The 14,419-nt window shown below is 44.1% G+C and overlaps 1 protein-coding gene across 2 annotated transcripts in view; it reads right to left on the bottom strand.

The window, feature by feature from the left end:
- Nucleotides 1-14,419, bottom strand: part of ppil6 (peptidylprolyl isomerase (cyclophilin)-like 6) — a 37,830-nt gene that overhangs the window by 11,999 nt on the left and 11,412 nt on the right. For both annotated transcript variants that reach the window (XM_059982964.1, XM_059982963.1), the window contains 3 exons: nt 11,360-11,455; nt 9,385-9,573; nt 5,329-5,391 (listed from right to left, as the gene is read on the bottom strand). In XM_059982964.1, coding sequence (XP_059838947.1) covers nt 5,329-5,391; nt 9,385-9,573; nt 11,360-11,455 — 348 coding nt within the window. The remainder of the gene's footprint in view (nt 1-5,328; nt 5,392-9,384; nt 9,574-11,359; nt 11,456-14,419) is intronic.

Genomic DNA, 14,419 nt, shown 5'->3' with positions numbered 1-14,419 from the left:
GAAATGCCTGAGCATAGCGAGTGTAATGATCGGTGATGTCTAAGACATTCGCGGTGTTGCTGGTGTCAGGCTCAATTGACAGGAAATCCATACATACCAGGTCCAGAGGTCCCACACTCTGCAAGTGCGACAGTGGAGCCGCCAACGCTGGCAGGGTCTTCCTCTGGATGCAACGACGGCATCCCCTACAGTATTCTTCGACGTCCCCCCTCATCCAGGGCCAGTAGAACCGGTCTTTGAGTAATCCATATGTCTTTTCCACCCCCAAGTGTCCAGAATCATCGTGTAAGGCCTGGAGTACAGCCTGGCGATACTTCTCCAGCAGGACCAGTTGCCAATGGCGGGGTTGGTCCTGAGGTGCCGTGACCTGGTACAAGATTTGGTTCTTTAACTTTAACCGAGACCACTCCTTCAACAACAGAGGCACGCATGGGTGTTTCGCCTTCTCAGCCAACGCCACATCCCCCTTCTCGACCGCTCTCCACACTGTGCCAATGCCCGGGTCATTTTGCTGAGCAGTTGCCACTTCCCCCGGACTCAGTTCCGGCAACTGTTTAGTCCCCAGTGCGGTCAGGTCACAGTAAACTAGGGGTATGGCGTCGTCAAAAACCCCCAAATGGTCCACGGCTCATTCCAGCCTCCCTCTTCCCTCGGCCTTCATGGTGATAGCAAACTGACACATCGCCTTCACTCCAGGGGCAGGGACACTCTCCCACTCCTCGTCCCTCTCCTCCTCCCCTGGCTCCCGACGAGACAATGCATCCGCATCGACATTCTTGCTTCCGGGGCGGTACCTCAGGCTGAAATCATATACCGACAAGGCCGCCAGCCACCGATGTCCTGTGGCATCCAGCTTCGCCGAAGTCAAAATATAAGTGAGAGGATTGTTATCCGTTCTCACCTCAAACTTGGCTCCGTACAGGTAATCACCCAGCTTGTCCACCACCGCCCACTTCAGCGCCAGGAACTCCAACTTGTGAGTGGGATAGTTTCTCTCCGATGGCGACAAGCTTCGGCTGACAAAGGCTACTGGTCTCAATGCTTTGCCATGCTCCTGGTACAGAACAGCCCCGAGACCCTCTCGGCTGGCATCCGTGTGCAGCACATATGGCTTCTAGGGATCGGCAAAAGCCAACACCGGGGCCTGGGTCAGTGCCCTTTTCAAAGATCGGAACGCCTCTTCACATTGACCATCCCATCTCGAGCCAAAAGGTTCCGCCGGGTTCCAGTATCCTCCAGCGTCCTGCCTCTGGTTCCCCGTCCTCTTCTTCCCCACTGGGGGATAGCCACACAACAGCTGAGTCAACGGGTGACACACTTTGGCATATCCTTTCACAAATCGCTGGTAATACCCACAGAACCCCAAAAATGAGCGCAGAGCACCCACTTTCTGGGGTCTCAGCCAGGTGGTCACGGCCTCTATCTTGGTTGGATCAGTAGCCACTCTCTCTCGCGAAATGATATGGCCAATGTAGTTAACCGACGACTTGCAGAACTGGCATTTGTCCAGGGAAAGCTTCAACCCTTCTTCATTAAGCTGACCCAACACCTTCAACAGCCTCTCCTCATGTTCCTCCAAAGTCGATCCAAACATTATCGAATCATCCAGGTACACCAGCACCTCCAACAGATTCATATCCCCCACAGTTCTCTCCATGAGCCTCTGGAAGGTGGCTGGGGCTCTGGATATGCCTTGGGGCATTCGTTCGAACTGAAAGAACCCCAGTGGGCAGATAAAAGCGGTCTTCTATTTATCGGCCGCACTCATCGGGATCTGGTAATACCCACTTCTTTAATCCAGCACACTGAACCACTTCGCACCGCTCAGGCAGGCCAGCGCATCCTCGACTCTTGGGACAGTATATTGATCAGGGACAGTTCGCCGATTCAACGTCCTGTAGTCAACACACATGCGCACTCGCCCATTCTTCTTCCGTGCCACCACTATTGGGGATGCATAAGGACTTCGAGACTCAGTTATGATTCCGGCCTCCTTCAACTTGCACAAGTGCTGTCGCACGTCCTCAACATCTGCCGGAGCCAGCCGCCGGGATCTCTCTCGGAACGGGGTGTCCTCCGTCACCCAGTTGATGTGGCGAGTGCTTTTGGCGCAGCCAACATCAAACTCGCCCCGAGAAAAAACAGCTTCCATCTTCAGCATCTTCTCCACTAGCCGGTGTTTCCACTCCGGCGACACAGGGGAATCCCCGAAGTTAAAGGCTTCAGCGGTCAGCTCCCTTCGATGCTCCGATCCCTCCCCGTTAGGGGTCCTCATGGGTGCGCTAGACATTACCGTCACCGGGAACAGATGTGCCAGCGGCATTCCCCTCTTAAAGGTGATTTCTCTTGCCGTGGTGTTCCTGACACTTATAGCCTCGCATGTACCACCCCTGGTCTCTGCACTTCGGGCCTCACCAGCGCCCCCGCCGGAAATCGTGTCTCCCCTTTAAGATCGTCTGGGGCGTCTACTAACAGGGCTTTTCCCGTCGGCACTCCTGGGAATCTGGGGGTCCCCATCACTAGGGCTACCTCCCCGGGTCGGATCACCTTGGGCCTCGCCTGCGTACACCACACCGTCCCTCGTTTACACTCCGGGTCCAGCCCTTGGGAGGCAACCCCTTCTGCGAACACTGCTTGAAACACTGGATGCACCGAGAGGGTTTCCAGAAAGTCTTCCCCCCCTTTCTCCTTACAAGCTCCCAGGAGCCGTCGCACAACTGGGGAGTTAGTCCCCACCAGGAGGGCAGCACCACCGGTTTCCACCGGGTCAGGACACACCAACAACAACGTCTCAATAGCTTCCGACACTCCCACATCGCCCTCCGAGAACTCCAATCTCACCTATAGGTACCAATCGTACGGGTTGTCACCCTCGCTCACACCCCAAATGGGGCGTCAAATGGGGTTACGGGCAAATGCTTTAGATATTGATTGTAGAAAGACCGGTACAATAAGGTCACCTGCGATCCCGTATCAAGAACGGCTTTTGCGTAAATTCCCTCTATCCGTAGACCCACACTGGCACGGGGTCCTACCAGCCCATCCGGAATAGAGGCGTGGGCACCCAATAGTCTTCCGGCTGATCTCTGGGAACGTGTTCCTCCAGAGGCTCCAGTCCGTTCCCTCACTGAGCCTCTCCTAAGTTTCCTGACACCTCTTCCTTTCTAATCATAGGGGGGCTTGTCCTCCGCGGGACTCCTTGTCTCTCACAATCCCACCTAAAGTGTCCCTCCTCTCCACAGCTATAGCACACCCTCGGCCTTCCACAGTCCCACCTGAAATGCCCCTCTTTCCCACAGTTAAAGCACACGCTGCCTGCCGCCCCTCCTCTCCCAGGATGGCTCCTGCTCCCAATCCACTGCACTGATCGCCCCTGAGAGTAGGTACCTCCCCTGTCCCTCCCCTCCAAAGGGGGTTCCCTACTCCCCGGGGGGTTGTCATTCCTCCACCCAGCCACCCTGTATCGCTGAGGATCGCTCCCTTTGGCCCACGCCCCTTTTCTGCCCCAACGCTCTCTTTAATCAGTTGCCCGAAGGATGGAGGGGGACCTTTCCTATAAGCCTGCCAGATAGTCCACGCCACCTTGTCCTCCTCCAGAGAGCCACTGAATAGCTGACTCATCCTCACGCTAGCCACGTCAGTCACCTTCACTACCCCCCGGCGCCGCAGCCCCGAGAGCATCCCCTCCATCCTAAATAAGTACTCGGAGAGCTTTTCCCCTCTCCATTGTTCCAGGCGTTGGAACTCTGCTAAAAGCAGCCAGGGTTCCCCTGACAACCCAAACGCTCCCTCCAAAACTTCTAGGCATTCCTCCACTGAGGCACCAGGCTTCTCAGCTTTCAACTCCCGGACGGTTTTGGCTGCTAAACCCCTCAAACTTCCCACCAATCGCTGCCTCTTCTCCTCCTCTGAGCCTGGCCCCTCCTCTAACATCAAAGACGTATGCTCGATCCAGGTCTCATAGTCCACCTCCCCATCCGGAGTAGGCTTGGCTCCGGAGAACACCCCCAGCTTCAGCCGTGGCCTCTCGGCAACCCCCACCAGGGAGTTAAGTGCGGCTGCCAGCTCAGAGGCCTTTATCCTACCTGGGGTCGGGGCCTAGTCACGCCTCCCTCCTCCGACCTCCCTTTACTAGTGCCGGGCACCTCTCTGGGGTCCACCTCTAGCTCTAACTCCTCCTCCGATGTCTCCTCAGCCTCATCCTTGTAGAAGTGGAGCCCCCACAGCCCCTCCTCCCCCGGTACACTGACCGTCGCCGGCAGTTCCACCGTCCTGACTTCAGCACTCGTACGAACCAACACCCAGCTAGACTACCTCTTTACCACACCGTCTAGCTACCAATTCTACCTGCCCAATACCCTTCACCGAACTTAAACCCCGCACTATCGCGTCTCCCGAAACTCGAAAATCCACTCCGCTCACTATGCATGCGTACTGTACCGGTACACCTTCAAACTGGCACCAACAAAAAATCTTATCTCTGTCCATCTCCGCTCCGCCACCTGCGCGATTCCACAGCCCCTGACAATCCAATCCGGGACGAGCACCCCACAAATGTAACCCTTACCCTACAGGCTGGTATATGCCTAGGGGAAAAGGAGATCCAGCCACTCTCCAACCCACCTCCCGTACACGCAGGTGCTGTGAGAATCGAGTTTTATGCCTCGCGCCCGCCAACAGTATCAAACCCACAACAAATACCGTTATGAAATACACTTTAAAGAGTTTACTAAAATTAAAAGAGTAGTAGGCAATACTATATATATATATATATATATACACACACACACACACACACACACACAAGGAAAAAAAAAGGCACCAACTTATCAAAGTTCAGTCTGTTTAGTCCACTCATTGGAGCTCAATCAATGAACCAATCGACCCATCCGGCTGTCGCACCTGGGACCACCCCGGTGGTCTTATGAGCAGTCCAGCACACGTCCACCTTCCTCGGTGTCTTCCTCGGCCTCCTCCTCCCACCGAAAACCCCTCCCCCAAGTTCCCAGCATCACAAGACACAATAACATTCCCCATTGATTAACAAATGAATACAATTACTATATCAGCCATTCTAAAGTGAAACAACGGCGAGAGAAACACTTATCCGACAAAGAAGCATTCCTACTTGTAACAAACCAAAGAGGCCATTTTGAGTAACATACACAGGACATTGTACACATGTTCCTAAAAATATTTTGAATGGAAAATGTACTGCTTTCATTGGAATTGCACCAGCAGACAACCTTATCACGTTTAACATGGCCAGTCTTCCCTGTGAATTCTGAAGGTAGGAGGGTAGAAAACAACTTATAATGCATTCCTTACCTCAAAGAGTAATCGCCCTACAGGTTGCTGATCAATAGAAATCTCCATGTAAACAAATGTGTGCTACAGAAAACAAAGACAACCAGTAAAACATTAAGCCAATACAAGTAAGATTTCTACTGAAGATAAAGAAGCTTGGTTAGATTGATCATTTTTGTTGCAAAGAGGGCAAAGAAACAGGAAAGATGATGGAAAACAAATGCTGAGGAGTGAACTTACAGTGGGGATCACGTGTAAAGCATTGGATCTGCTCAGTGTAGAAGGTGTGCTGAATCAAGACAGGAAGGCAGCTGACATAAAACTTACTTAAGGAAACACTGTAATTCATATACTTGAAGTAAAAATTATATATCATGCACAGAACTGAGCAAATTTAATCAGACATTCATTGCTCAGCTTTTTTCTTCACAATGGATGTGGTCATCACAGGTAAAGTCACAATAAAAGTCAGAATCAGTCAGGTTTAACATCACTAATATATTTCACAAAATTTAGTTGTTTTGCAGCAATAGTATACTGCAATACAGTATTTTTTAAATTAGTATAAATTACAATAAGGAATATATTTTTAAAAATTGAATTAAGTAAGTAGTGCAAAAAGAAAGCAAAAAAAGGTAGTGTGTATGGGTTTGTTGTCCTTGTAATGCCCACCACTTTTTGAATTATAATGGTTTTGGTGATAACTGTGTGAATTACAAGACCATTTGGGAGGGGCAATTTAAAACAAAATCCCATTGCTCTGAATGTGGATTTAATTATATGCCAGAGTAGGTTAGGACTTCATATTGCATGAGTTTGACATTTGTTACAAAGTGATAGTCTCTTGGTAACTATCACTGCTTTTAAAAAAAATCCAGATTATGTTACTGATTTGAAGTAAATTAATTTAATTTACTGATTTTAAGTACGGTTGGTCAGATTTCTAGTTATGTCTCTGGATCTTTGGTCCAGAACTCCAGATTACCAATCCACCACCCTAACCACTCCAGTACCTGGACCAAGTTAAGGAAAGTTCAAAATGATGCAGGCCAAAGGCCACTGACAAGAAAATAGCTCGGAGAGAAAGAATGAAAATGAAAATCGTGCAAACACGTTGAAATTGCCATAGGTTGTCTAGAATGATAAAGCAGGCTGGCAGCATCAGAATTTATCAATAAAATATTCACGAATCCAATATAGATATGCTTGAAAAGCTTTAAATGTGACTCCAAAAAATTCAGATTTTCTATTTAAGGCTGGCACTGTGGTGGGATCGTATCTGTTAAGTCTTCTCTAGCCTCTCTGTTGTTTTAAGTGCCACAGCATCAACATAATTCTCACAGTTTAGGGGAGCCCACTTTTAAAATGTGCACAAATAACTAAGTGTGGTTTCTAATCATGGTAATTGAGAGAAGTTCAGGATGGAATTGCTTCAGTGGGTTGATGAAGGAGAGGGCAGAGGCTAAGGAAGGATTAGGGAGAGTAGGAGGATAGAATACAGAACCATACCAATGTACTACATGGCAGTGATCCACCATTCTCCTGGCAGAGGTCCCAACGCTCCAAAGACACTAAAACTTTGACAAACTTCTATACATGTGTCGTGGAGAGTATATTGATTGGCTGCTTCACTCTCCGGTATGGAAACACCAATGTCCTTGAATGGAAAATCCTGTAAAAAGTAGTGGATACAGCCAGTCCATCATGGGTAAAGCCCTCCCCACTATTGAGGATGTCTACATTAAAGACTGATGCAGGAAAGCAGCATCCATTTTCAGGGGCCTCAACCACCTAGGACCTGCTCTCTTCTTGCTGCTGCCATCAGGAAGAAGGTACAGAAACTTCAGGACTCGCACCACCAGGGTTAGGAATCGTTATTACCCCTCAACCATCAGGCTCTTGAACCAAAGGGCAACTTCACTCGCCCCATCATTGAAATGTTTCCACAACCTATGGACTCATTTTCAAAGACTCTTCATCTTAGGTTCTCAATATTTACTGCTTATTTATTATTATTATTTCTTTCTTTTTGCATTTGCATTGCTTGTTGTCTTTTGCACAATGGTTCAACACCCAGGTTGATGCAGTCTTTCATTGATTCTGTAATGGTTATTACTCTATTATGGGTTTGTTGAGTATGCCCACAAGAAAATGGATCCCATGGTGACATATATGTGCTTTGATAACGAATATACTGTACTTTGAAGCTTTGAACTTTGAATTAAGCAATGGTAAAATACCTGGAGTTCTAGAAATGGCTTGGAACTTGTTCTCGATATCACAAATGATTAAGGTTGAAGGCTAACAGGATACATTTGACATTGTTGGATTATGGTGCAGAATTGTTAATTGTCTGTAGTTTAACTTATGCTTGCTTGTATTTTTTTGTAATCATCAATATATGTGTAACTGTTCATTGAATTTTCCAGTCAATGCAGTATAGCTGCTTCCGTATTTCTCTAGAAGCTTCTTAGGTTTTCTGCAGCAGGTGTCACACCACTTGAATCTGGCTATTTTATAGGTTCATTGTTATCACTGGGTTGTTGTAATTTTTTTAGACGAAGCTATAGTAGATTTTCTATAAGGTGGCTATAACTTCTTTGTTCTCTCTTTTTTGAAGTTGTTGTAATGCCTACAAGCAATAAGTTTTATGCCCCATTCTTGACTTCCGTATTCTTGACTTTTGCATTCTGGACTGCAAAATCACCAGGATCCACCAGACAGAAATCTTTCTCCATTGTTCAGATCTTACAATTAAGGCAATGAAGCAGAAAATGCTGAAAAAGGGTGTGAAGCTGCTGATTCTAGAATGGTGAAATGTGCCTCGTCAGGATGAGATGCTGATGCTCAAGCTTAACTTCATGCATCATTAGAAAAGTGCAGGAAGCCAAGGACAGTGAGGTCAGAATACCAGTTGGATTGGGGGATTACAATGATAAATGTGACCCTAGTCACTTTAAAGGTTGTATTTCAAAAATTTGCTGCGAACAGGATTTGTTTTACTTCACCAGGGAGAGTCCAGTGATTCCCAGAGATTCTATCTGGGAGAATCGTTGGGAGGTAAGTTCAGATTTTTCTGCATGAAGTTAGTCAACAGTGCAGAACCATTTCCAAATATCGTCGCAGAGTCATTCAGCTCAATACTGACCTGTCAGGTGCCAGAGTGAGGAAGTTGTACACAGGTCATATGGTTTTCCATAACAATGCCATCTGGGGAAACTAATTTCTACTTAAAAACAAAGTGCTCCACCCAGTATGTACTATTGACTGTCAAGGTACTTACGGGTTGGTTTGTTATGGGTATGAGGCTGGGAAGGAGTCTTCTCAGTGGATTTCCAGGAATATTTGCAATCAAATTAAGTTCCATCTTTAATTGTTAACTGACAGTTCTCTCCACAGACTGAAATCCTGGCTGGCAAGTCCATCTTTTCCTGATACTCAATCTTTGTACTGCTAACAACCATGCACCCTAGTCTCAGTGCAAGTAAATACGCATTTTAAGGAATTCAGTCTCCATAGAATTTATCTTCATTAATTTTGGAAAACAAAAATTCTGCTTCCCTCTTTTACCTCTTGTTTTCTGCTTGTCTATTTTTCAACATCTTTTGCCAGGCACTGGTAATTTTTTTTCTTTCGCTTTTTTTCTACATTAAGTAATGCCACTATTGATCAGGATTTGGCAAGGTTCTAAAAAGTGTAATAACCAAAATACCTTTAGTTTAAATTCATTAAAAAAGCTGCCATTACATGTATGAATAATATTACAGAGGTAAAGGGCTATTTGGAAAACATTGACAGGCAAAGAAACCAAAACAGTGAACAGGATGAGAATGCAACATAAACACCAAAGCCAATAACTCAAAACAAGAACAGGTCTGGGATGCACTGTTCAATCTGTTCAATACAAAAATTTATAGATACTGTTATCATTACTAATTGCAAGTTCCACATATTTTCAACCCTTTTGGGCTCCTCTTCATTAATCTTAAACTCATCTTATTTGACATATGAACAGAGCACATGGATAACTTACTCAAGAATCTCACCTAAACATGCTGAGGAAACACTGGGACTCACCTTGGTGTCCTTCAAGTATCTTGAATAAAAATCACTGGCTATTGCTTCATATAGTGGTTTAGGTCTGTAATCTATGTAGCTGAACTCAGCAGTTACCCACTCCAGGAAATCTTTCTCATCACCAAGGAGCTGACCATTGAGAAAGCACATGACGCAAGAATTGAAGCCCCAGATATCACTTCCTCTCTGCTGTGTAAACAGAATAATTACACCATAACTTCCTCAGTGCTTTACTAAAGTAAAATACTGTGCTAACAGGGAACCATCCTAATAACATATTTTTCATATAATACAAATTGTACAAAATTACAGATGGCCATTCTATCCATCTACCTGTTCTGATCAAATGTTTTAATTATTCCAATATACCTCCAAAGGATCGTGATAATCCAGGATTACAGGACCAGTGCAGGGCACCCATCCATACACCTGAATCTGATCATCCATACGTCTGGACCCAAACTACTCTGACTGTACGGCTTTAACTGACTTTATTATGGACCAAATTGACGATGTTACAAATGTCTGAAGAATCCTTAGAATTGGCATCTGTAGAAGTTCCCACTTTAGGGTTAAAGGCAGAAAATGCAGGAACCACTCAGCAGCTCAGATAATATCTGTGGGAAAATATATAGTTAATGCTTCAGGACAAAAACTCCTTGACATTGTTGAAACATGAACTTCTTTTTTCCCAATCTTTTTTTTACGATTTGTTAAGAGGAGTTGTGGTTTTTTTGATTATACTATATATATAACAGCGTAATATTATACCTATTTGATTTTGACAATATATACTTTTCTTTATTGTTGTTTATATGTCTTTTTGTATTACCTGTTTGCTAAGCTTCTCCTCTGACTTGTATTTTTTTTACTGGAAATCAATAAAAAGATTGAAAATGAAACATGAACTTTTTTCCTCTTTCCACAGATGCTGCCTAGCTGGGCCTGAGCTTCCAATATTTTCTATTTAGTTTCAGATTTCCAGCATCAGCATTTTTTCTTAATCCCTACTTTTGATCATTAAGTACTGTCTCATTATTATGTCCCAACTCAAAATGTGATTTCATTTTCATGCATAATGAGTGTTAATGACCAATTGACTTCTCCAGGTGAGTGGAGAGAAAGCTAGCTCTTTGTCAACTCTTACCAATGGGAATTTAGACTGACTGACCAAGCTTCCCAATGTCTGGAAATTACTGAGAACTTCTTCCCTTAAGCCCGTAAAAATAAGGATGAAAGAATATGTAAAAATAAACTCCACATTTTGCACGATCAGAGATGTTCTTCTGCACACCACTGTTGTAACATGCGGTTATTTGAGTTACTGTTGCCTTCCTGTCAGCTTGAACCAGTGTATCAATTTTCCTCTAATCTCCCTCCTTTGCCCACAGAACTGCTGCTCACTGGGTGTTTTTTTGTTTTTCACTCTATTCTCTATAAACTTGAGTCCTGAAGATGGGTCTAGGAGCGAAACATCAGCTGTTTATTTATTTTCATAGATGCTGCCTGATTTGCTGAGTTTCTCCAGCATTTTGTTTGTGTTACTTAAAAATGCATTTGTTCCTGGAATTTTGGGTCACAATTTGGCCCTGGATTGTGTTTATGCCTATGGTCCTTTGACAGACTGGCATTCTAAAGTTTTCAGCCATTAGCACCTGTGATGCTATGCTGTTAGGAACTTGTAACTTTGCAAGCTCTTGGAAAAGCTCCACCATTTACACATCCCACAGAGTTCCCATTGATCAGGCAGGACAATGTAAATCGGGATTTCAGTCTACCTACAGGCCGCTTCACTGCAATCCTGCTAAAAATCACAGACTGAACTGTGTATTTTAGGGGCTCTAATTTTTCAGGACTTTAAGGAAAAGAATCATTATTCAGAAAGGGAGAGTCACTCACAACCAAGTAATAGGTATTCTATTGACACAAATACATACTTAAAAGTTTTTTTAAATAATAAAAAAACCTTGAATACCTGCTTCATCTCAGCCAGGTAGGTGTCCCATGCAAATTCTAAAAGTGGCCGTATCACTGGCTCAGCCAAACGTAAAGGAAATGTCAGCCTCAGCTCCTAAGTAGAAAGAATAACTTGAAAGAATAAAAATTTAGAAAGAATAAATTTAATTTTTTTTCTTTCAGCCTATTTTTCCACACTTTTCCATACATTCCAATACCTTTTTTGAAGAAAGCATCCAGATTACCACCAGATTTATCTTGGTCTAAGTTATGGTTACATTCACCTCTTGCAGATTTATAAGAAATAATTATTTCAACACTATAAAATTTAATAATAAAAAACTCAGCTAGATGACCAATAATGTTACCACAGCCTATCCTTAAGATTAAATGCTTTCTAATGTCACCTGTGTTCTTCTGGGGAAGTATCTCTCCCAAAGTGTGTGCCCAGATGTCTATGTAATTCTCTCTTAAAGAAGGGAAGGAGGCAGAAGAAGGGAAATTATAGGCTAGTTAACATGTTATATGTCAATGATTTGGATGATAATTGATGGCTTTGTGGACAATACAAAGATACAGTAGGTGGAGAAGCAGGTAGAGTTGAGGAAGCAGAATCTACAGAAAGACAGATTAGGAGAATGGGCAAAGAAGTGGCAGATGGAATATAATGTAGGGAAGTATCTGGTCATGCACTTTGGTAGAATGATTTAGGCACAGACTTTTTTCTAAACAGAGAGTGAATTCAAAACTCAGAGGTGCAAAAGGACTTGGAAGTCCCTGTGCAGGATTCCCTAAAGGTTAATTTGTAGGTTGAGTTGTGGTAAAGAAGGCAAATACAATGCTAGCATTGATTTCACGAGGATTAGAATATAAAACCAAGGTTGTAATGCTGAGGTTTTATCAGTTTAAGGTCAAGTTTAATGGTTGTTCAGCTAAACATGAATACCCCTGAATACAGCCAAACAAGACAGATGCAAAGCACAGTACCAAGTCATACAAAGCACAAGGCATTTCTATACAGAACATATATCAGTAAAATGCAGTCACACTAAAAAAATATATAGTCCAAGTTTCTGAGTCCATGAATTTTGCAGCAGTTGAACATGATACAGCTTGTCTTCTGCCGAGCGAACACTGGAGAGCAGCATTGACACCACGCCACAATGCCTCCGACACCTCCCTCCTAGAAGGCTGCAAACAGGTGACACTGCAGCTTGAGGTCTTGTCCTTGTTACAACTGAGGCCATGCAGCTTTTCCCTGCTGGTTCTGCCAATAAACTAGTGAACCAGATTTGCAGCATTCCACATTACAAAGAAAAGTGATTAAGCCCATCACTCGCTGTTAGACTGCACACTGATTCCAACACCTCTCTGTAGCAGGCAGCAACATGGTCTGAATCAAGTCCAGCTCCTTCACTTTTTCTGCCAATGAGCAACTCGCTGATGGGGTAAACCTGTAGTACTGTACCTTAAGTTTTTATATCCAGCAAGGGCTTGTGATCTTAAGAAGTACTCTTAGAAAAGACACTAACACCTTTGATTGGTCCCCTAACAGAAAAGGCACTGGTCAGATTGCACTTATAATATTGAAAGTAGTTTTGGACCCCTTGTCTAAGAAAATAGGTACTTGCATTGGAGAGGGTCCAGAGGAGGTTCACAAGAGTGATCCCAGGAATGAAAAGGTTAACATATGAGGAGCATTTGATGGCTCTGGGCCTGTACTTGCTGGATTTTTGAAGAATGAGTGGGGATCTCATTGAAACCCAGCAAATATTGAAAGAACATATAGAAGAGTATGTTTCCTATTGTTGGGGAGTCTGGGACCAGAGGACAAAGCCTCGGAATAGAAGGATATCCTTTTACTACAGAGGTGGAATTTCTTTAACCAGAAGGTGGTGAATTTGTGGAACTCACTGACACAAACAACTGTGGAGGCCAAGTCACTGGGTATGTCTAAAGCAGAGGTTGATAGGTTCTTTTTCAGTAAGGTAGTCAAATGTTACAGGGAAAAGGCAGGAGAATGGGTTGACAGGGATATTAAATCAGCCATGATGGAATGGTGGAGCAGACTCAGTGGGTCAAATGGCCTAATTCTGCTCCTGTGGTCTTGTGGTCTAAATATTGTTCTCTCACGTCATTTTTGAAAGGAAGTTCCATTATATCTATTAAGTTCCTTTTCCTGACTGAATGGACAGGATTGTACTCACCTCAGTCTCGCAGGTATATAGATAAGTGCAGACCACATCCTCTCGTGGGTCAGCTCAAGTCCCACTTCTACGCCTCGTACTGAGACATGGAAATTGGAGATAAAGAGAAGGACAGATGCTGGTGCAATTGAATTCTGACCTCCTACCCTACTGCTGGACTCACCAGGTGTCCAGAACCAGGTGTACTTCACAACCAGTTCCTCAGTACGATGCCTGTCATGTTTGGCATAAATTGTCCTATCAAACTTGAGTAAAATAGTAAATAACAATGTGGTTTCTTTATTTTTTTCATAGTATGTTATGTTTTAATTAATTTCTGGTCATAGAAATATCATTAAGTACATTTATTATTTAAAAAAACATTTTAATGTCTTAACTATTTAAACTAACAGATCAAAAGGCCTTTGTTAGGAACCTTCAGTTTTAGGCTTTAGCACCTGAGGCCTGTTGCTGCATGTCACCCTCTCTGCCCTACAGGACAACTCTAGCACACAGGCCTCCAGGTTGATCAACCCCACAGAGCCAGAGAAGTGTAGCCCTTGGAAAGGCTTGGGGTAGGAGTGGCCAGCAGGACCAATCAATCTAAATCCATTTGGCCTGTGTCCCTCTTTGCCTTTTCTATCTAAGTCCAAATGCCTTTTAATCACTGTAATTATATTGGCATCTATTGTGTTCTTTAGCAGGAAGTTCCAGATAACCACTACCCTAAAGTAAAAGAAGTAACAATTATTATATGGTTGAGATTCATTTTCTTGCAGGCATTTACAGAAAATAAAATACAATAGAATTTATGAAAAACTATGTGTGAACAAAGACTGATAAACCATTATGCAAAATATGACAAATCGTGCAAATATATATTTAAAAAAATG

Source organism: Hypanus sabinus, chromosome 10 (genome assembly GCF_030144855.1).
Source record: "Hypanus sabinus isolate sHypSab1 chromosome 10, sHypSab1.hap1, whole genome shotgun sequence".
In the NCBI taxonomy this organism is placed as follows: domain Eukaryota; kingdom Metazoa; phylum Chordata; class Chondrichthyes; order Myliobatiformes; family Dasyatidae; genus Hypanus; species Hypanus sabinus.
This window is presented reverse-complemented; position numbering and strand designations above follow the sequence as displayed.